The sequence below is a fragment of the Phascolarctos cinereus genome, unplaced genomic scaffold (genome assembly GCF_003287225.1).
Source record: "Phascolarctos cinereus isolate Bilbo 61053 unplaced genomic scaffold, phaCin_HiC Scaffold_3;HRSCAF=262, whole genome shotgun sequence".
NCBI lineage: Eukaryota > Metazoa > Chordata > Mammalia > Diprotodontia > Phascolarctidae > Phascolarctos > Phascolarctos cinereus.
The window spans coordinates 251,254,011-251,277,891 of NW_027555736.1; the positions used below are offsets into that span (position 1 = coordinate 251,254,011).

Genomic DNA, 23,881 nt, shown 5'->3' on the forward strand with positions numbered 1-23,881 from the left:
TATAGACTGTATGTGAGATATGGATCCCAGTCCTATTCATACTTTCCTAGGCTATTTGGATGTTCACATTTAGAATTCTGGCATGGAAAATTTTATTACAATGAACATTAAATATTTACTATGGCTTTGTTATCACAACAATAAATGTCACTGAAATTTAATTGGCTATTAGTCTGAGCTTTTGGGTAGTTAAAAAAAATTTAAACCAAAATGTCATCATTAGTTGAAAATTAGTAGTGTACAGTACACATATATACTCATAAGTTACTCTTGGGTGATAGTGTCTCTCTTATATCTTAAGTTTAAAGTAAGTTATGAAAAATTTTTCCTCTGATCACTTAACAAACCTATTCCAATCTCACAAGCCGTGTGATTCTAATGTACATTAAATTAAGTATACACAGTAGGTGAGGGCAATGAGTATCATAATGGTATCAAATGAGATGATATTTGTAAAGCACTTAGCACAGTGTCTGACACATAGTAGGATCTTCATAATTGACTTATTTCCTTCCTTCATTCCTGCTCAGTAAATACTTGCTGACAAATTCATTCAGAACTGTGATCGCCATTGCTTTTATCTGATTTAGATTGTGCAACCATATAAGCACCATATAAACTTATAAGCTGTTTTTATTATGCTAATAATTTAAAATATCAATGAATCTGTTTAAATGAAGTGAAAATAATTGCAAGTTCCAGAGATGATTGTTATTAGGAGATTTTGGAAAATATCCATGAGTGCTAAACTGAAACCTCTAGCCCTTATTTTATTTAGGATCTCTTCTCAGAGGCACTGGCTGAGTGAATTACATCTCAAGTACTTCATGTAGCTAACATAATACATTTGGTTTGGTTTGGGTTTTTTTTTTAAGTATGTTCCTTTTCATCACTTCATATCTCCCCTTGATTATCATATAGAAGATAGCTTTCATTTCTATTTCTTAGTTAGCACTGAATGTGCTAGAGATGCTGACAAGACAGATTTCTGCCCTGGCAATTTATTCATTATTTTTACATTGTAAAGTTATGAAACCAAGACTCTTAAATTAAGTTGTGTGATTCTTTCACCTTTTCCTGGGAAGTGTTCTATATTTTAATGAATATAAATATTTATGGGAAAAGATTTTATTAATTGTTTTGAGAAACAGGGTTGAGAAAAGATTTAGCAGTTGACAGTTCTTAAGGAGTCAGGGTATACTTGTTTCCTGTCCTGTGATTTGAGTTACTTAGTTTAGCTTGATTCCTTGAAAGACATCTGTAGTCCTAGAATAACATTTAATGCATTCTACCCAAAAAAAGAAAGCATTTTCATATAGCATAATTCATTTCCCTAACATTTGTGAGCATTGTAAAGCAAATAACTCTGTCTTATTCCCATTTTAAAGAAGAAAATTTGTATACTTACACAGTTTGGTCATGAAGTAAAAAACAGTTATACTAGAATTGTTTTCCTCCTACTTTTGTATTTAACTAGTGAATCAATGGTGGCAGCTCCTAATTTCAAAGTGTTTATATATAGCCAACCAGATAGAGTGATGCTAAAAATAAAAATGACTTTCCTTCCTTGATAAAAGGCAAGCAACCGCAGTGACAAGGTGGTAGAATGGTATATAGGTAAGAATGCTGGACTTAGGATAGCTGGGTTCAAATCCTAGTTGTGATACTTAACTATTGTGCCATTACAGTACTGTTTGACTTTGAACACCTCGCTTAATTTCTCTGCACCTTTTTCTTTATTTTTATGGAAATAGTGTTTGCAGTACCTTTCTCATAATGTTATTTTGTGCTTTATAAACCATATAGAGTACTATAAAAATGTGAGTTATTATTCCCTTCCAGGTGATTAGTAGTACTGAAGCTGGGGAAGGGATTCCTTTTTATTATTTTGACCAACCTCTAATATGGGATTAGAGGCAGGTAGTGGTAGATTTTTTCTAACAATTTTTAAAAATTTTGAGTTCCAAATTCTCTCCTTCCCTTCTGCTCCTCCCCAACCCATTGAGAAGGCAAGCACTATGATAGCTAATAAGGGATTTTCCGTCTCCCCTTTTCACCTGAGGGTGGAGACTGTCTAATATTTTGAATTTGAACTCAGAACCCATTTTCCCATAGAAATAATGTTTAAAGTGTTCGTTACGTTCTAAGGCTTGCACACAAAAGCACTTGCAACCCAAAATATACTAAGTCATGGGAAGAGAAAAGGGTAACTCATAGGGAAAAATTTATATTAATTTGATTTTAGCCATGTTCTGGGTTTTAAGGGCCAGAAATCGGCAGGATGGTAGAAAAAACACTAAATTCCAAAGAACTGGCCATGAATCATATCTTTGCTACTTGTATGAACTTGAAGAAATCACTTCAACTCTAAAATTCCTCTTCTTTAAAATGGTAGTGGTAATATTTGAACTACCTAAACTACCTATGTCACAGAGTTATGAGGCTCAAATCAATTAAATATGTTAAACACTCTTTAACCTGTAAAGTTCTATCTAAATGTTGTTGTACAGTCATATCTGACTCTTTGTGACCCTGCGGAACATACGACCCATGGGGTTTCTTGGCAAAAATACTCCAGTGGATTAAGGCAAATACAGGTTAAAGCTACTTGTCCAATGTCACACAGTTAGTAAGTGTTAGAAGCTAGATTTGAACTCAGGTCTTCCTTATGACATTATTTCTGAAGAAAAATATTTTTCAAGTTCTAAACAGTTACCCCCTCATCCTATTAAAAAAAAAAGCCTCACATACAACTGTTAAAACTTGAAATGTTTGTAATTTGGGGGCTTCTTGTATACTCGTTGGTGTGCATACCTCTCCAGTTTATCTGTAATTACAGGAAGCCTGTACTACAACCAACAGTAACAAGAATTAGCATTTATTAAGCACTTACACTGTGCTGAGAGCTCAAAATACGTATACAAACAGAAAGTTATTCTCTGTCCTCAAGGAGCTTACCTTCTAGTGGGGGAAGCTGCAAGGGCAGAGTGAGCTTCCAGGGTGAGAAGACTATTGTGTCATCATGGAGAAAGTCCTTAGAATTAGGAGTGGAGCTCAGAGAAGAATGGTTAACCCTGCTAACCCTCTCCCACAATCCACATGTGTTGTGAGCTTTACTGCTTCTTTGTCCTTTCCATCTGAAGTACTCTACCTTACTGAATTCTACCTGTCTTATAAAAACTTGAGCTTAAATGATATTTTATTCATGAAATCTTTCTTTAGTATCCTTTTCTAAACTTCTGTACGACTTATTTTTTGTACCTTCCCTACCAGAACTCCACAAAGGTGAGTACTCTCTTTCCCCATGCCATTCTAGTGCAGTTACACAGCACTTCCTTATGCCTCCTCCCAGAATCAAGCCCCTAGAAACTCTGATAACCTACCAGAACTCGTCCCTCGATGGTTAATGTACTTCTTCCCCATCCCACTGCTTCTGAACGCCTCGTTGTCATTGTTCAGACCCTGTTCTCCGTGTAACCTTCCCCGCTGACTTTTCCCATATTCCTATCCCTTTCAATCACATCACACCACCACCACCAGTATCCTACTCTAAAGCCATTCAGCCCTTCGACTGTGCTCTCTAGAATGCCTGCTCCATAGGTAACAAACTCGCTTTCATCATAAACCTTTTTCTTTCTCACTCTTCCATCTTCTTGTGCTCACTGAGACCTGACCCTCTCCTGTCTCAGCAGTTTACTGGCCACTGTTCTTCAGTGAGTTCAGTCCCTAGCTCTAGCTTTCTCAGTTTCCCAACTTCTGCCCTAGTACTAGAGTACTTTAACATGTGTATTGATACTCCCTCACCTAACTCCCCAGTTCCTGTTTCCCCTGACCTATTCTTCCACCCACCTCAACTATACACAAAGGTTGAGGTGGTGCCATTGATTTTCTATATTCACGAACTTTGAATTGTCTTTATCTGATCATAATCTGTTATCATTCCAGTTCTCCCTCTACCTCACAGCCCCTAACTCTGTTCTTCTGTCTCTAATCACTCTACCCGTCAGTTCTCTCCCAGACCATCACCCCTGCACTGGTTCCATTCTTATCCTTTCCGCATCATCCCTCGGTGAACCAGTTTAACTCTATACTCTTCTCTCAAGTCTCTTGTTCTTTTCTCTTATGACTGATTTTGCCCTGCCAGGGCTCAGCTCTGAATTATTCCCACCATTCTCTGCCTTCCTCCCTATTCATGTGGTGCTGGTGCTGCTTCTGCTGCTGCTGAATCAGTCTGGAGAAAATCACAAAATCATGCTGAGCAGGACCACTACAGATTTGTTATGTATCTCAACTGGGCCCTCACTGCAGCAACACAATCTTTTTATCTCTCCCTAATCACTATCCCTGTAACCACAGCCTTTTTTTCCAAGTCTTTTTACCTGTCCTCAAACCTGTGACTCTTCCTCCCTCAACCATCTCATTTGAGAACCTTGCCTTATATTTCACTGAAAAAGAAATTGAGGCTATTCACTGAGAGCTCCCTTTTCTCTTGTCTTCCTTCTCATTTCACACAGATGCCTTCTGCCTCCATCTCTTCCACCCTTATCTGACATAAACAGGTGTCCCTTCACCTTGCCAAGGCCAACCACTCTACATAAACAAGTGATTCCATTCCCATCCCATCTTCTCCAGCAGATTCTCCCCTTTACCATCCTTACTCAGTTATTAATCTTCAATTTCTCCCTGTTTCTTGAATGCTTCCCTACTGCCTGTAAACATGCCTATGTCTCCCTTATCCTTTAAAAAAATTCATTTGATCCATCCATGCCTACTAGTTATAATCCATACCTTCTATTGCTAGCCGCTTTCTCCTTTCTTATCACTCGTCACTGAACTCTGCAGTATGACTCAGCCTTATTCAACTGAAACTGCTTTTTTCAAAGTTTCCAGTGATGTCTTAATTCCCAAATTTAATGGTTTTTTTCTTACTCCTCACCTTCTTGACCTCTGTAGCCTTTGACACTGTCAGTCACTTTGTTTTTGTTGACAATTACTTCTCTAGGCTTTTATGACACACTTTCTCTTCTGGTTTTCTTTCTACCTATCCAACTACTCCTTTTCAGCCTCCTTTGCTAGATCTTTAGCCAGCTAACCAAGGGTGTCCCCTAAGTATCTCCTCTGGGACTACTTCTGTCTCCCTCTATGCTATTTTACTTGATGGTCTCAACTCCCATGGATTCAATTATTGTCTCTATACAGATGATTTTCAGGTCTTAACTTCTCTTCTGATCTTTAGTCTCACATCTCCAACTGTCTTCTGGGCATCTTGAACTGGATGTTTTATATATATATCCATATATACATACATACATATATATGTATATATGTATGTATGTATGTATGTATGTATGTATATATATATATATGGATGTCTTAAACTCAGTATGTCCAAAACTCATAATCTTTTCCCTCCAAACCTTCTCCTTTTCCCAACTTTCCTATTACTGTTGAGGGTACTATCATCTTCCCAGTCATCTAAGCTTGCAACCTAGGTGCCATCCTCAACTCCTTACTATCTTTGCCCCTCACATCCTATCATTTGCAAATATCTGTCAATTCTACCATCATAATATCTCTCGTGTGCACCTCTTTCTGTCCTCTGATACTACAACCAAGCTGCTTCAGGCCTTTGTCACTTCATGCCTGGACTATTGCAGTAGCTTTCTGGTTGGTCTCCCTGCCTCAGTTAAGTCTTTCCCCATTCCAATCAGCCCTTTTCCACTTAGCTTTCAGTGATCTTGCTTTAAGGCATCAATCTGACCATGACAGTAGTGCTCAGTGAGCCCCAGGATCGTCCTGTGTTTGGCTCTTAAAGCCCTTCATAACCTGGTCCTTTCCTGTCTTCCCTGTCTTCTTTTTTTTTACACCTAACTTCCCTCCACAGACTCCTTAATATGGTGACATTGACCATCTTGCTTTTCCTTGAATAAGACACTCATCTCTCAGCTCCATGAATTGTCATTATCTGCTGTCATGCCTGGGTTTCTTCCTCATTATCTTCACCTCCCGACTTTCCCTGTCTACTTTAAAGCCCAGCTAAACTTGTACCTTCTGTAAGAAACATTTCCTCTTCCCTCTAAATTCTAGTACCTTCTCTTTGTTGAGTGTCCCCAATTTATCATACACACACACATACACACTTTGTACAGAACTATTTGCATAGTCTCCCCATTTGATTGTGAGTTCCTTGTGAACTTATACTGAGGTGTGTGTTTGTTTTTTTTTTTGCCTTTCTTTGTGTCTCCAATACTTAGTACAGTGCCTGGCACGTAGTAGGTACTTAAAAAGTGCTTGTTGATTTCATTGGGCAATTCATTATAATACAAAATTTCTCCTAGATTGTCAGTATTTAGTAGGCAGGTTTCATGTCTTATATGTTTTTTTTAAGTTGTCATTTTATCTTGTTCATTTTTTATTTTGTCAATTAGATTTTCTTCTCTTTGCATTTGTTTTCAACAAGTTTATCAATTCTTTTAGCTTTTTAAAATAAGTTTTTCATCAACTCTAAAATGGTAGCACTGCCCTTATCTGGGTTCCTTTCTGAACTTCTTTTTACTCCCTTCTTGGATATGTAACCCATTTTATTCATGCTCTTTTTGCATCATTATGACTCCCCCTGTTCCCACACAGTATCCTCTCTTCCCTCCTATAAGCCATCCCTTGTAACAAATAAGTATAGTCATATAAAATGAATTTGGATTGTATTGATCAAACAACATAATTTATGAGGCGGAGCCAAGATGGTGGAATGAAAGCAGTGACTTGCTTAAGCTGTCCCCCAAACCCCTCCAAATACTCACAAAAAATGGCTCTAAACAAATTCTGAAGCAGCAGAACCCACAAAAAGACAAAGCGAAACAAATTTCCAGCCCAAGACAACCTGGATGATTGATCCAGAAAGGTGTATCGCGCTGGGCTGGGAGCACAGTTCTCAAGGCCCAACCAAACCTGGAGCAGGCCTCAGAGGAGTGAACCACAGGCAGCTGTAGAGGTTACCAGACTCTTCAACCCACTAATGCCAAAGACAACTTAGAAGGTCAGTGGGAAAAGTCTGTTTCTGTCGGTGCTGAGAAAGGAAGGCAGGGTCTCAGCTTCATTCTCCAAGAGCGTGGTGGGGGGGGGGAGCAGCTGCTTCCCGAGCTTCCGGCCCACTGACTGAGGGGGAATCCAGTGGCTGATCAGAGAGGGATTGCAGGGATCTCTTTGCCAGTGCTGAGGCAGGGATCTCTTGCTTTGCCCATGTTTGGATCTGGGTCACAGTTCTGGGTGGCGGTGCTGGGGTGAGGAGGAACGCTGGCGTGGTAGTGGCTGTGGAGAGGAACCCCTCCTCACAGTTACAGGAAAGAAAGGAATACTTGTGCTCACAGTCCAGGAAAGGAGTAAACACCTCGCCCCTTACCATACCACCTTGTGAGAACTGAAAATTTACAGGTACCTACAAGTATCTCTGAAAACAGCTGTACAAACCCCTGAAGCTTGGGACAGTACATTCTCCAGGAGAGACAATTTAAAAATTATTGGACTATCTGAAAGCCATGATCAAAAAAAGAGCCTAGACACCATCTTTCAAGAAATTATCAAGGAAAACTGCCCTGATATAGTAGAACCAGAGGGCAAAATAGAAATTGAAAGAATCCACAGATCTCCTCCTGAAAGAGATCCCCAAAGGAAAACTCCTAGGAATATTATAGCCAAATTCCAGAGTTCCCAGGTCAAGGAGAAAATATTACAAGCTGCCAGAAGGAAACAATTCAAGTACTGTGGAAACACAATCAGGATAACACAAGATTTAGCAGCTTCTACATTAAAGGACGCAGGGCATGGAATATAATATTCCAGAGGGCAAAGGAGATAGGATTACAACCAAGAATCACCTACCCAGCAAAACTGAGTATAATCCTTCAGGGGAAAAAATGGTCATTCAGTGAAATAGAGGACTTTCAAGCATTCCTGATGAAAAGACCAGAGCTGAATAGAAAATTTGACTTTCAAATACAGGACTCCAGTGGAACATGAAGAGGTAAACAGGAAAAAGAAATCATAAGAGACTTATTAAGATTGAACTGTTTACATTCCTGCATGGAAAGATGATATTTATAACTCATGAGACCTTTGTCAGTATTAGGGTAGTTGGAGGAAAAAAATTATATGTATAGATAGATAGATAGATAGATAGATAGATAGATAGATAGATAGATAGAGATAGATAGATAGATAGAAGGCACAGGGTGAGTTGAAGATTAAGGGGTCATATCTGGAGAATAAAATTAAGGAATGAGGGAGGATTATACTTGGAGAAGAAGAAAGGGAGAGGTAGAATGGGGTAAATTATCTCACAAAGAAAAAACAGAAAAGAAAAGTCTCTTACAGTGGAGGGGAAGCAGGGAAGGTGAGAGGGAATGAGTGAATCTTATTCTCATAGGATTTGGCTTAAGGAGGGAATAACATATACATTCAGTTGGGTATGGAAGTTTGTCTTACCCTACAAGAAAATAGGGGGAGAAGGGGACAAGAGAGCAGGGGGATGATAGAGAAGAGGGCAGATTGAAAAGTGTGTAATCAGAAGTAAATACTTCTGAGGAAGAACAGGGTCAAAAGAAAGAATAGAATAAATGGGAGGGCAGAATAGGATTAAGGGAAATAGAGTTAGTTTTTCACAACATGTCTGCTATGGAAGTGTTTTGCATAACTGCACATGTACAACCTATATTGAGTTGCTTGCCTTTTCAATGAGGGTGGGTGGGGAGGGAGGAAGAGAGAAAATTTGAAACCTAAAGTTTTAAAAACATATGTTTAAAAAAAAAGTTTTCACATGCTATCAGGAAATAAGAAATCAGAAGTCTATCCTGCCCTACAGGAAAATAGAAGGGGAAGGGGATAACAGAAGGGGGGAGAGAAAGAAAAGAGGACAGACTAGGGGAAGGGATATTCAGAATACATGCCATCTTGGGGTGGGGGGACGGGGAGACAGGGTAAAAATTTGGAACTCAAAAACTTGTGGAAATGAATGTTGAAAACTAAAAATAAATAAGTTTATATTAAAAAACAATTTATGTAAAGCACTATATACGTGTCAGTTATTGTGTTTGTCTTTCAGGTTATTTTAAAAGAAATATCCAATAGGCAGTATATTTAATATTCATTTTCTTAATATCCTAATTAGATACATCCAGGATATTAGAGTAATTGGAATTATTTCCATTGTACTGATAAGGAAATTAAGCCAGAAGAATGAAGTACAGAGTGTAACTGTAAAATAACAAGATTCCCATTAAGCCACACACAAACCAAACCGGATCCACAGTAGCCCAAGATTAGACAGTAGAGATGTTTGGATTTTGCCTGGTCTTTAGTGGACCATCCTGGTGCCTCAAGGATCTTTGAGAAAGAGCACTGATTACAAATACTTCAAATCCCTTTCTCCCCATCTCTTCCTCCTCTTTCCCTCCCTTGTTTATACAATAATCTAATAGTACTTATGTTTGATTCTAGGAGCGACTAAAGCTGATAACTGTTTTGGGTGCTGGGCTTCTCTGTGGAACTGCGTTGGCTGTCATTGTGCCTGAAGGAGTACATGCACTTTATGAAGATATTCTGGAGGGTGAGAAAGAAAATAAGGTCTCATTGTTTGATGCATTTGTGCTTTTTAAGCTAGTGAGACAAACTTGCGGCTGGGAGTAAATACCATCTAAGTTTGTCATAGACAGGCAGAATGGCAGAATGGGCAGAGGGTCAGCATCAAGTCAGTATAACTCAGATTCACGTCCTTCCTCTGACATATCCTGATTGCGGGATCCAGGACAAATCACCTGATGTCTTGGAGCCCCAAGCTTTTAAACATTGCAGCACAAGAAGCTGTAGAATAATATTGGTAGGAGTTTCCTCACAAGGGAACCTTTTAATGATGAAATCAGAGGTTTCAACCCTTAAAAAAAAGAAATTTGTTATAGAATTTGATCACTTAATCTATCACCTAGATGAAGGTAAAAACCTCTAATTGGAGATTATTATATAATAAAACTAATTATTTTCCAGATATTTTAGTAGCATACTAAGTGGAATGTAATGATTGTTTTGACAGAGCTCAGCTGGAGGAACAAAGCTAAATCCTCATCTACAGATTATTGAGTGAGAGATGCTCCTGTGATTTGTGATTAGGGGCTGGAGGGCTTGATAGTATTTAGAGAAAACTGTTAATTATTATAACAAAACAATGCTGATCCAAAAGAGTTAAAGTTGATGATTTTATCTGAGAATTGGGATTTGGTTACAGGATAAGACAGGCCGAGGACATGGAAAATGGTAAATTCAGAATGAAAAAATTTACTTATTTCTTAATTTTTATTTCTTTCATTGCTTTCCTCTTATATGTGCCTTTTCTCACAGTGGTTTCTAGAGCTGCAAAGCACCTGGGATGAGACAAATCAAGAGTGAATTCAGACCATGACTTAAAAGAACCAAATTAAGTCATCTTTGTTCCTACAGGATCTTTTGAGTCAAAGAAGGCAACTTTTAAGGATTCATAGGATTAAGTTGTGCCTCTTTTGTATTAGATGATATTCTTTTTATTTAGTCTTTATCTTTTTTTTAGTTTCATTAGATTTTGTGTAGTCCAAGGTGCTTTTATAAAATGATTTTGATTCAGAATGTAATCGGTTAAAACCCTATTTTTTCTCACCTCTAAAACAAATAATCCCAATTTATTTAAATTTTCCTCATACACCTGACCTTATAGCCTTTAAAGATCATTGTGACTCTCCCTTTCCAAATTTCTCACATGCCTCAGTGTCCCAGCACTGAACAGAGCTAAGAACAAAGAATAAGTTAATTCACTATATTCTCAATTCTTATTTATGTATCACAGTAGTGTTCCTTTGGATTTTTAAAAAGATCTTTGGTTATCTATTCCTACAACCTGCGTTCCTTTCTGGACATTGTAATCTTGGTGATTAACTGGTATTTTGAGAACTCATGCATGCCATACTAACAGACCCATCTCAGTGCTCTATGACCTATTAAGAGTAACTAAACTTAATGAATGTAAATAGAAACTTCCAAGATATCCTTTTACAGTTATAGCTCTAACAGAATTACTGATGCTTAATGGTCATAATCTTATGTTTGTAAGAAAAATATGGGGCAGCTAGGTGGCGCAGTGGATAGAGCACTAGCCCTGGATTCAGGAAGATCTGAGTTCAAATGTGGCCTCAGACACATGACACTTCTAGCTGTGTGACCCTGGGCAAGTAACTTAACCTCATTGCCTCGCCAAAAAGAGAAAGACAGAGAGAGAAAAATATGTCTTCTCAGAGTAGTAAGAATTTTGAGAACTTCTCAAGAGTTTAGCTGCCATAGTGCTAATTTATTGTCTAAGTGGGATTTGAAACCATTATGAGAAAAGGTACATGTAAGAGGAAAGCAGTGGGAGAAATAAAAATTAATAAAAAAAAAATGATAAGTAAATAAAATCTAGGTTGGATCTAAAGCCAAGGTTGCAGAAATCTGACATTCGTAGTAGTCTGAATAATGCCATACATCTTCAGTATTAAATAATTTGTATAGGCTGTCACATTAAGTGACTTTTTCAAGTGTATTTTTATAACCATATTATGTTATTTAAAACAATGAATTTCCCTTTTGTAATTGTTTTTTTCTGTAACGTTTTTGCTGTGCCTTAAAATTTTTAAACGATAGATTTAATAACCATCAATAAAAGCATTTACATAAACATATAAAACAAGGCAAAATCTTATGTAAAACCCCAAATGCTTTTACTCTGTACTCTTCTAGATCTTCCTGAAATTTCACTACATTTGGACCTGTTTTTCTTCCTTCTTTCTATAATTAGTGTGTATACATTTCTGGTTGTTGCTATGCTTTTTAAAGTCTGCTGACACCAGCTAATGTTTTATATTTAATTCCTGTCAAAGCATTAAGAAAAAGATTCTACCTTTAAAATGGAATACCACTTTGTTACGCTCCACATCCTGATCACCACAGAACAGGTGATGGGAGCGTTTGGTTCCTTCTATCCCCCACTCATCTCTCCCTTCCCCATTTGCCCCAAGGTTGATTAAGAGGCACCAGGTGAGTTAAAATAGGAGTTCTTCACAGCAAAACAATTGGTGATCAGTTAGTCAGTTAGCCAGTTGTTTAATAAAAATAGGCACTGGATATACAAAGACAAAAATGAAAGTCCTTATTCTCAAGTAGCTCAGATGCCATCAGGGGAAACAATATGTGCCCATGTAAGTAAATACAAGGTAACTTCAGTAGAGAAGAGGCACTAGCATCCAGGGGGATCACACAAGGTTTCATGTGGGAGGTGGCTGTTTGAGCTGACCTTGAAAAGAAGCAAGGGATTCTGAGTTCTGTTTTGAATAGGTTGAGTTTGAGATGTGTTTGGTACATCCATTTGGAACTGTTTAGTAGGCAATCGATGACACAGGATTTGAGCTTAGGAGAGAAACTATGACTTTTTTGTTACAAGGACCTTTTTTTTTTTAACTTTCTTGTGCTTTTCCATTGCTTGCCAGACAGTTGAGGAGGGGACTTAATCTGGAACTCTGCCTAGAGGATAATTGAGCCCATAGAGTAGATGAGATCACCAAGAGAAAGGATGTAAGGGGGGAAGGGGTGGAGAACAGAAGCTTGGAGAGGACGTGAATTAGAGCATGAGACGGAGATGATGATCTAGCAAAAAAAAAAAAAACTGAAAAGAAAACCAGAGAGAGCAGTGACGTCAAAATCCAGAGAAAAAAGAACATTCAGTAGGAGAGAGTATCCAATAATGCCAGATTCTACAAAGAGAACAAAAAAAATGATTGATAAAGGATCATCAGATTTGGTGATTCAGATTTCATTAAAAACTTTGAAGAGTAGATTGAGAATGGGAAGCCAAATTGCAAGGGGTTGAGAAGTAAATAGGAGAAAAAGAAGTAGAGACAACATAGGTAGACAGCTTTTTCCTAGGGTTTCACTATAAAATGGAAGAAATAAGGAAGGGTAGTTGGGGGTGATAGGAGATAATTAGTACCTATAATACACAAATTATTCTCAAAAATTGAGAAAGCACCCTACTAGAATCCTTTTAGGAGATAATTATGGTCCTAATACCTAAATCAGGGAGGGATAAACAAAGAAGGAAAACTGTAGGCCAATGTCATTAAAAAATATCAATTCAAAAATTTGAAACAAAATCCTGTCAAACCAAAAAATTCATCATGACCAAGTGGGATTTATATTAGGGATGCAAGGATGGTTTGGTATTAGAAACACAATCAGCATAATTGTATTAAAAACCAAAACATCCAAAGCCACATGATCATCTCACTAGATGCCCCCCCCCCCAAAAAAAGCCTTTGACAAAGTACAGGCTACAAAATAAATCCTCAAAAATTTACTAAATTTCTATGTCATAGTAACAAAACCAAAAAAGCATTCTATTCTACTAACTACAAAATGCATAAAGTATCTGGATATTGATCCACCAAAGCACAGAAAAGGCTTGTTTAGATTCAGTTACAAAGTGCTTGTTAAAGAGAAAAAGAACAACTTAGATACTTGGTGAACTGATTATTCAGTGCTCATGGTTGTGCCATGCCAATATAATAAAAATGACAATACCTTCTAAGTTAGTTTACACTTTTACTGCTATACCAATAAAGTTAACCAAGGGAATGCGTTTTAGAACTTGATAAAATAATAAAATATATTTGGAAAAACAAAAGATCTAGAATACGAAGGGGAAATTTCCTTCTAATTTCTGCTGTTTTAACGTGTGTGTTTTGATAAATCTGGGCTTTAAATGAACTCTTCTGCTTATTGTGCTTACTGCTAACAGTAATTGTTAGTGTAATGGACTTGGTTCTAAGCAAAGTTACGTTGTGGGAAAAATTCATTTTTAGTACCCTGCAGCCTCTTCCTGTTTTCTCCACCTTCCCTGAACAACCCTGTATCCATTGCAATATCTGATTAGGCTACTCTCCTCGTCCGAAGTTATCCTATTATATTAGAACAACCTACCCTTGGAGTTTAATTTTGATAATTAAGTGATTTATTAACATTAACTCTTCCCAACCATATTTGAATTTTGAAAGAGGATGTTTAGAATAGCAGTAACTTGAACACACTGCAATGTGTTCACAGATGGGGAGAGATTTGGAGTCTGAGCAGGTGGAATCAGCTAGATTGCCTCTAATTATGAACCTGGCCCTACTAGGAGAATATGGCTGTGCTTGTTATTTCTTTTAGAAAAAAAAAGATTTTTAATAAATTGTTAGAAAAAAAATTTTTAAATAATTCACGTGTTGGTTGCCCTCTACTTAATCCAGATGAGTCCATGAAATAAAAAATATAAATATTATGTGCATTCTATAGCTAGAGAAATATTAATATAAAGCAGAATTTTTTTTTCTTTCTTTCCATTTCTTCATCGATGTGCAATACAAGTGTGCAGGAACTTTATCCTTCTCAAGTTGTCCCAGTGAGATTTGTTTTTCTTTTTTTTAGTGATATCTGTAAGATAATCACTAAAATACCACATATTTGAGCATTGAATAAGAGACTAATCTATTATCCAGTAGTAATCCTGTTGCAGGCTATGGTAACAGCCTCTTATTCTGTATTTGAGTATACTTTTTCTCTTAATAAGTGATATATATATATATATGTAAAAGTTTTAGCTATTATTTTACCAAAGATTATAAACTTTTCAGGGCCTTAGTCTGTATTTTATATGTTATTTCGCCATCTGCACAAATCTTAGCTTTCATGATGTATTTATGTGACGTTCATTAAAGAGCCTAGAATATCTCTCCATATTCTTTTTTAAATCCTTAAAGAATTATAAAAATATAAAAGTTTCATATTTCCTGACAGTACTTGTTTGTTCCCTCCTAAAAAGGACGCTTGGAGAAATAAAAGTAGCTAGGCACAAGAAATTGCAAACAGGATTATTTATCATCTTTTGTAAGAAAGTATAACAGCTCCATTTTGATGCCAATTGAACCTTCTTGTTCTTGCTTTTTAAACTACCCATTCTATTGGCCTATTAACGAAATTCAGTAAAGATGAAGCTTCAGTCCCTGAAGAGTTTGCATCCAGGTTATAGGATAGATGAACATTCAGTAGTGTTTTTGCCTCATTTGTTGCATTTCAAAGTCTCCAGAAATGAAAGATTGAGAAGATTGAATTTGGTCTGGAGGATGTTTTCTCTGCCTTTTTTATACTTGTTTCAACTAATGAATGGTACCAGAAATTATTCAAGTCACAATATTAAAACTAGGAGAGCCATGGGAGGTCATTCTTCATTTTGTAGATGAAGAAACAGGTGCAAATGATTCCTCTAAGGTTACAGCTTTTAAAGCTGAAAACTGGAAAAAATGGTAATTTGCTTTTCATTTTTTATAGTACCTAGGAGTGATAATTATTAATTGATTCTGTTCTTCACTGGCAGATTAATCAGAGTAAAGCTTTCCATAATTTTGGCATAATTTTTTGGTGCAGATCTTGAATGTTATGGCTGTTGGGAAATGTTATGGCTTCCTTGCTCCCTTGTAAATTTGCTTCTCTATTTTAAGTTTTGAAAATACTATGGGCAAACAGAATTGCGTTTCAGTAGAAGAAACTTGAAAATTTAAATATCTTAGACATGCTAGTTGACGCACTTTATGTTTAGATAGGTTACACCATAGGAAATAAGGTGCTTTTGGGAACAGGTCTGGAATAAATTTCTTTCCTACTTTTGATTTGTCCTGTATTAGGAAAGCACCACCAGGCCAGTGAGGCACAGAATGTGATTGCATCAGATAAAGCAGTAGAAAAACCACTTGTCCATGAACATGAGCACAGCCATGATCACACAAGACTACATGCATATATTGGTGTTTCCCTCGTCTTAGGCTTTGTCTTCATGCTGCTGGTGGACCAGATTGGCAGCTCTCATATGCATTCTGCAGAAGGTAAGTGACCCTAGATTTGCCTTGGAAACTGTCTAAATGATTTGGGTTGGAAAATCACTAAATATCCTGGTGTGTACTTATTCTGTAGATTCTTAAGAAAATCTTTTAGGACATCATTGTCTTCCTTTGGGTCACATGTCACATGAAATCTTCTCTTTTGAGGGGAACTGTTGAAGTAGGATGTGTTAGCAGAACAAATCTTTTAGCTGTTCATTTACATGAAACCTGTCACACTATTGAGGTGGTTCAGACGTTCTGAATGTGGGTTCCATAGAAAGATAGAGAGAGATAGACAATATTTCACTATAATTCATTATTTATTTTATACATTTAAAGAACGTTACTTTGAGAAAAAATCCATAGGTTTCACCAGGCTGACAAAGGGGTTCATTACATATAAAAGGTTAAGAACTCTAGTCCAGAGGTTTGTATCTCATTACATTTGCTGTTGCCCCACTCCACCCCTACATTTTAAATAAACTAAGTTTTAATATCTAAAAATTGTGGTTGATTTAATAAAACATTATTTGTATGACTTCCTAATATCAAATGAGAAAAACATATCTGCTAGATGATGTCTGATTCTGGCTGCATTACTGAGTCATCTTTAGCTTCTTATTAAAATTCTTTTCAGTTTAAATTAAAATGCCTTTTAAAGGGCTATACTCCAATCCTGCATAAAGGATTTAAATGCTGTGTATATCCCTATTGTTGTTCCTTTTGTTGTGCGTGTTAAGTAGTTTCTTTTATTTTTGAATTAGTGTTATTTCTGTAGGTTCTTTGGATTTTTTCCTTAAAATCAAAATAATATCATTCTACCAATTTCTGTTCCTACTTTTGATAGAAAATGACTTTGTGAATGAGTAATTTTGTGGTGATTCAGCATCCACACTAGAAACGGGAAAAGGAAGGAAACCATTCACAAACTATATATACAAATGAGATTTTTTAAGGGGTGTTTTTTGTACCTGACTATAATGTCAAGAGGGCCAGAAATAGGAAATGCAGCACAACTCTAAATCTGTGGCAGATCACCAAGTGCAATGGGAGGGGTAACAGTTTCAAAGGTTTTCTCAGCTTTTCCTTTTTCTGTAAGAAAGGACTCATCTCTAACAGGTTAGTTTTTCTGTTTTCCTGTGGATTTTATCAACCAATTATACATTTATTAAGTTTTTACTTTGTAATAGGTACTTTGCTAGACACTGGGAATGTATATATAAAGAATGATAACTCTGCATTCAAGGTGGGACACTCAAAGTGGTTATATTCAGTCAGGGGAGACAAGTATATGTGTGTGCGTGTTTTGGTACGTATAGATAGGTATAGATATATTCACATAACACAGAATCAGTGTAAAGACAATAAGTACAAAATTTGGGAAAGAAAGCACTAAATGGGCCCTTTTGCACTAAGGGATGGGAAAGCAGTATGTTGTTACCTTCTCCCAGATCTATCTTTAGGATCTTTGAACATTTCTTGTGGGATAGGAGCAGAGACTGTAGAGAATGTCTGACTCACCCGTGGATGATTTGACAGATTTATTTGGGATGTTTTCAGAGAGATAGAAGCCTATTCTTCATCTCCTTTCCTGTACTCTGGAAATATTCCCAGAGCCTAGAATCTCTCTCTTCCCACTAGTGGCCTAAAAGAACAAAGAACAGTGGTGCCATTAAATTTTCTCATGGCCTGCATTTCCAATTGAATTCTTAATTTCTGAGCTGTTCTTCAGACTCTATAGCATACTGTAGATAGTCATTTGGCCAATATTTATTCATGACTTTGTGTTCAGTGCTTCATACATGGTGGTGTATTGGACCAGTGTACAATTGTGAGTGGCTAGAATAGACCCTAGCAAGCTAATTCTTGTACGCGTGGTCACCTGGTTTCACCTTCTCATAAGAGTTTCCTGAATTTTAAAAATCATTACAGGTTAATTCCTCAGTTCTGATGATGCCAGTTAAAAAGATTAAAGTTTCCCATAGATTTATAAAGGTGAAGGAGTTTCAGTTTTAAAAGTAAATTATGTTTTGTTCCCTAAATGTAAACTGAAAACGAACATGAAACATAAGGATTGAGGCTAGAGTAACATATAGCAAAGCATAACAGGGCGATTCTTTTCTGATTTTTTTTTTAATGCATTTGAGGTCCGTATTGCCTTAGTGACAGGGGTTAAGCTACTGATAACCAGATTGTCTTTGAATTGAGTGTTTAAATGTTTGCCTGTAATAAGGTGTGATGCTTCTTAAACCATAATTATTTTCCTTGTAAATGCTTTCTCCTGTGTTATTTCTCTTCCTTTCTTCTTCCCCACTCCACCTCATAGAGAAGGCAAGCAGGTTATACATGTGTAGTCATACAAAACATATCTATAATAGTCATGTTGTGAAAGAAAACATAGGAAAAAAAACCTCAAGAAAAATAAAGAAAAATTTTAAAAAGTATACTTTGATCTGGATTCATACACCATGAATTCTTTCTCTGGGGATGGATAGCACTTTTCATCATAAGTCTATCAGAGTTATCTTGGATTGTTGTGTTGCTAAGAATAGCTAAGGCCTTCACAGCTGATCATCCTACAATATTGCTGTTACTTTGTACACAGATCATTTCACTTTGCATCAACCCATGCAGATCTTTTCAGGTTTTTCTGAGAGCATCCTGCTCATCATTTCTTATAGTAGAATAGTAGTCTGTCATAATCACATACCACAACTTGTTCAGCCATTCCTCACTTGATGGGCATTCCTTCAATTTCTAATTCTTTGCCCACAGAAATGAGCTGCTATAAATGTTTTTGTAATTATAGGTTCTTTTCTTTTTTATCTCTTTTGGAATATAGACCTAGTAGTGGTATTGCTAGGTCAAAGGTTTTATAGCCCTTTGGGTATAGTTCCAAACTGCTCTACAGAATGGTTAAATCAGTTCACAACTCCACCAGCAGTGCATTAAAGTCTCATTTTTCCCACCTCTTCTCCACCATTTGTCATTTGCCTTTTCTGTCCTATTAGCTAATCTAATAGGTATGAGGTAGTACCTCAGAATTGTTTTAATTTGCATTTCTCTGTCAATAATGAGTTGAGTATTTTTTCATACGGCTATAGATAGCTTTGATTACTTCATCTGAAAATTGATCATTTATCACTTGGGGAATGGCTCTTATTTTTATAAACTTGGCTCAGTTCACTATATGTTTGAGAAATGAGGCTTTTATCAGACAAATTTGCTTCAGAATTTTTTCACAGTTGTTATTGCTAACTGCAATTCCCCTTATCCTATTTCCCCCGCCATTTATTCTATTTTCTCTTTTCCTTTCACCCTGTCCCTCCTCAAAAGTGTTTTGCTTCTGACTACTCCCTCCCCAATCTGCCTTACCTTCTCTTATCCACTTCCCCTCCTGCTTTCCTGTAGGTAAGATAGATTTCTATACTCATTTATGTTTGTGTTTGTTTTTCCCTCTTTCAGCCAATTCTGATGAGAGTAAGGTTCACACACTCCCTTATCACCTCCCCCTTCTTCCCCTCTACTGTAAAAGCCTTTTCCTGCCTCTTTTATGTGGAATAATTTACCCCATTCTGCTTCTCACTTTCTCTTTTTCCCAGTATCTTCTCTCACCCCTTAATCTTATTTTTTAGATATCATCCCTTCATATTCGACTCACACCTATGCCTGCTGCATATATATATATATATATATATATATATATATATATATATATATACATACACACACACACTTCTTCTAACTACCCTAAAAATGAGAAAGGTCTTATGAGTTACAAATATCATTTTTCCATGTAGGAATGTGAACAGTTTAAACTTAAGCTTTTTCTTTGCTGTTTACTTTTTATGCTTCTCTTGATTGAGGCTTGTATTTGAAAGTCAAATTTTCTATTCAGCTCTGGTCTTTTCATCAAGAATGCTTGAAAGTCCTCTATCTCATTGAATGTCCATTTTTTTCCACTGAAGGATTGTACTCAGTTTTGTTGAGTAGGTGATTCTTGGTTGTAATCCTAGTTCTTTTGCCCTTTGGAATATCATATTCCAATCCCTCTGGTGTTTTTTGGGGTTTTTTTGTTTCGTTTTGTTTTTGGTGAGGCAATTGGGGTTAAGTGACTTGCCCAGAGTCACACAGCTAGTGAGTGTTATTTGTCAGAGAGCAGATTTGAACTCAGGTCCTCCTGACTCCAGGGCCCATGTTTTCTACTGTGCCAGTTCTTTAACATAGAAAATGCTAAATCTTGTGTTATCCTGACTGTGACTCCACCATATTCTAATTGTTTCTGGCTGCTTGCAATATTTTCTCCTTGACCTGAGAACTCTGGAATTTGGCTATAATATTTCTAGCAGTTTTCATTTTGGGATCTCTTTCAGGAGGTGATTGGTGGATTCTTTCCATTTCTATTTTACCCTTTGGTTCTAGAATATCAGGGCAGTTTTCCTTGATAATTTCTTAAAAGATGATGTCTAGGCTCTTTTTGATCATGGCTTTCAGGGTTTGTCTAGTAATTTTTAAGTTACCTCTCCTGGATCTATTTTCCAGGTCAGTTGTTTTTCCAGTGAGATATTTAACATTTTCTTCTATTTTTTCATTCTTTTGATTTTGTTTTATTGTTTCTTGATTTCTCATAAAATTATTAGCTTCCATTTGCTCCATTCTGTTTTTAAGGAATTATTTTCTTCAGTGAGCTTTTGGACCTCCTTTTCCATTTGGCCAATTCTGCTTTTTAAGATATTCTTCTCCTCATTGGCTTTTTGGACCACTTTTAGCATTCAGCCTAGTCTGTTTTTTAAGGTGTTATTTTCTTCAGTGTTTTCTTGTGTCTCCTTTTACCAAGCTGTTGACTTGTTTTTCATGATTTTCTTGCATCACTCTCTTTTCCCAATTTTTCCTCTACTTCTCTTACTTGATTTTCAAAATCCTTTTTGAGCTCTTCCATGGCCTGAGACCAATTTATATTTCTCTTGGAGGTTTTGGATGTAGAGGCTTTGACTTTGTTGCCTTCTTACTAGTATGTGTTTTGATTTTCCTTGTCAGCATGGTAATTTTCTATAGTCAGAGTGTTTTTCCCTGTTGTTTACTCATTTCCCCAGCCTATTACTTGACTTTTTACTCTTTGTTAAAGTAGGGCTCTGTTTCCAGGGTGGAGGGTGCACTCTCCCAAGCTTCAGGGGTCTTGTGCAGCTGTTTTCAGAGATACCTCTAGGGACCTGTAAGTTTTCAGTTCTTCCAAGGTGGGTGTGATCTAAGGAGACGTGTTTACTGCTCTCTTGGCCTTTGCTCTGCTTTGTGAGTGACCACAAGCACTCTTTTCTGTCCTGGAACTGTGAGGAGGATCCACCCTCCTCTGCTGCTGCAATCTGCTGTTCTAGTGCTCCTCCTCACCCTGAGACTGCCACCCAGGACTGCAAATCAGATCCAAGTATAGGCAAAGCAGTAGAGTCCTGCCTCAGTGCTAGCAAAAAGATCCCTTTAATCTCCTTCTGACCCATTGTTCCAGCATAAGGGGGTCCCCTTACAGTCTGTGGGGCGAGAGCTCCAGAAGCTACTGCGGCCACTGCTGATTCAGTCATTCCCAAGGCCTGTTCCTGATTTGCTGGGGCCAGGGTAAGCTGGCACAGCCTGTTCTGGACTGTACTTCTTTCTCACCCTGGTACAACAGACCTTTCTTGATGGCCTTCCAAGTTGTCTTGGGCTGGAAATTTGTTTTACTCCTGTCTTTTTGTGGGTTCTGCTACTCTAGAATTTGTTTAGCATCATTTTTAAAGGTATTTGGAGGAGTTTGGGGGAGAGCTCAGGAGAGTCCTTATCTTGACTCTGCCTTTGCCTCCTGTGTTATTTCTTAAAGAAATAAATATTTTTGGGGCAGCTAGGAGGCGCATTGGGTAGAACACTGGCCCTGGAGTCAGGAGGACCTGAGTTTGAATCCAGCTTCAGAAACTTGACACTTACTAGCTGTGTGACCCTGGGAAGTCATTTAATCCCCATTGCCTAACTGAGGTGGAGGGGTGGGGGATAAACAAAGAAAGAAATATTTTGGCGTCTTTGACTTCTTACCCTAACCTATTTCTGACCTGGCATTTTGATATTAATACCATTTCTATTAGTCACTTGAGCATTCTTTAGTCATTTTAATTGGTTCCAACGTAATCTGACTTCTCTACTTGAAATAAACTAATCTATAGAAGTAATATAAGGTGACATCGGATAGAGTGCTGGGCCTGGAGTCAGGAAGACCTGAATTCAAGTTCAGCCTCAGACACTTAACTAGCTGGGTGACTCTGGACTTAACTTGTTTGCCACAGTTTCCTTAGATGTTAGTACTGTCCTCATAGTAATAGCACCTGTCTTCCAGGGTTGTTGGATTAAATGAAATAGTATTTGTAAAATGTATAGCACAGGGCCTAGCCCATACAGGTACTATATAAATGTTAGCTATTGTTATAAATGTATTTAATATTAACATCATTATGTAGTAAAGAAAAATATTGATTTCTTTTATTTCAACAAGCAGTTAGTAAACAGCTGTTTCAGCAGATTAAAAAAAAAAAGATGTGATCATCTTCCTGACTCCAGGGCCGGTGGCTCTATCCACTGCACCACGTAGTTGCCCCAACCCAGATCTTCTAATGTCAAAATTAATACTGTATACGCTTTCTTCCATATTATAAGGGAGAGTATAGTTAGTTCTCAAATAATTACTTCTGCCTCCAAACCAATATTATATCAATTTATGGTTCATCTTCCTTGAGAATTGTCATTCTCATTTTCATTTCAGATCCAGAAGCAGCACGATCCAACAATTCCAAAATCACTACGACATTGGGCCTTGTAGTTCATGCTGCAGGTAGGATTGAACTATGCACATGATGCTCCTGTGTGTGAATAGAATACCACTTGGTCACTGGCCCAGTTTTCAGTTTGTTAATATTCAGTTTACAGGGACTAGCATAACTCATGTGCAAACATTGGAAAAATACTATTTATCAGGGGCCGCCTTCCAGATCACATACAAAGACCTACAACTCCTTCCTCTCTTTAACCCTTTTCTTCATGTCTTCCACCTACCTACATAGAATGATACATAAAGCCCCCATGTACTTCAGCATGATACATTGGAATCTGTTTGGTGAAAAAGAGCTGATAATGTCTATGAGACTCAAGTATTTCTTTTTAAGTGGGGGATGCTCCAGAATGGAAACCATAAGATTTTTCATGGTATTACTTTAGGATCATAGCTTTAAGCATTAGAGTGGGAATCTTTTGAAATAGACAGTTGCAATGAAGCCCTTCCTGGCAGGTGAGAGGCAGAAGGCTCATTTGAGAACTTTCACGCTAGAGCTTTTCAACCTGGCAAACTCCTTTTGGAAAAAGGGAAATTAATTCCAGTTGATATACACTTTAGGCCATGGGTAAAAAAATTATATACGGAATATTGATTTAAAACTCATTTAACGTTTAAGGGTCAATGAGTAAGATTTCTTTTGGTGAAATAAAGAGTTTGGTGTCCTGGCTGCCTGACTTTGTTTTCCCAACGGTTAAAGGAAAAAAAGGGACATTTTCTTTTGAAGCACTTCATATATGTATGTCTTTGGATGGACTTGTGGACTTAAGGGTATTTTTCGGTTTCATTTTTATATATTCAGCTGATGGTGTTGCTTTGGGAGCAGCAGCTTCTACTTCACAAACTAGCGTCCAGCTAATCGTATTTGTGGCAATAATGCTACATAAGGTAAGCATTTGGAGTAAGATCTGATATCGAGTGAGTTTATATTTAAAATTGCTTTGCGCAGGAACATTAGTTACTCTGATTTGTGAAACTTAAGTGCAGTGATGGGGTGAAGTAATAGGGAGTCTTTTGGGAATAGCCATTAATTGTAAGAAAATTGTAAAAATATTATATAATCTTTAGTTCTGTACAG

The 23,881-nt window shown here is 37.2% G+C and overlaps 1 protein-coding gene across 2 annotated transcripts in view; it reads left to right on the forward strand.

The window, feature by feature from the left end:
* SLC39A9 (solute carrier family 39 member 9) overlaps positions 1-23,881 on the forward strand; it is a 49,336-nt gene that overhangs the window by 17,877 nt on the left and 7,578 nt on the right. For both annotated transcript variants that reach the window (XM_021004681.2, XM_021004682.2), the window contains exons 2-5: positions 9,493-9,601; positions 15,765-15,962; positions 22,738-22,806; positions 23,606-23,691. In XM_021004681.2, the coding sequence (XP_020860340.1) occupies positions 9,493-9,601; positions 15,765-15,962; positions 22,738-22,806; positions 23,606-23,691 (462 nt within the window). The remainder of the gene's footprint in view (positions 1-9,492; positions 9,602-15,764; positions 15,963-22,737; positions 22,807-23,605; positions 23,692-23,881) is intronic.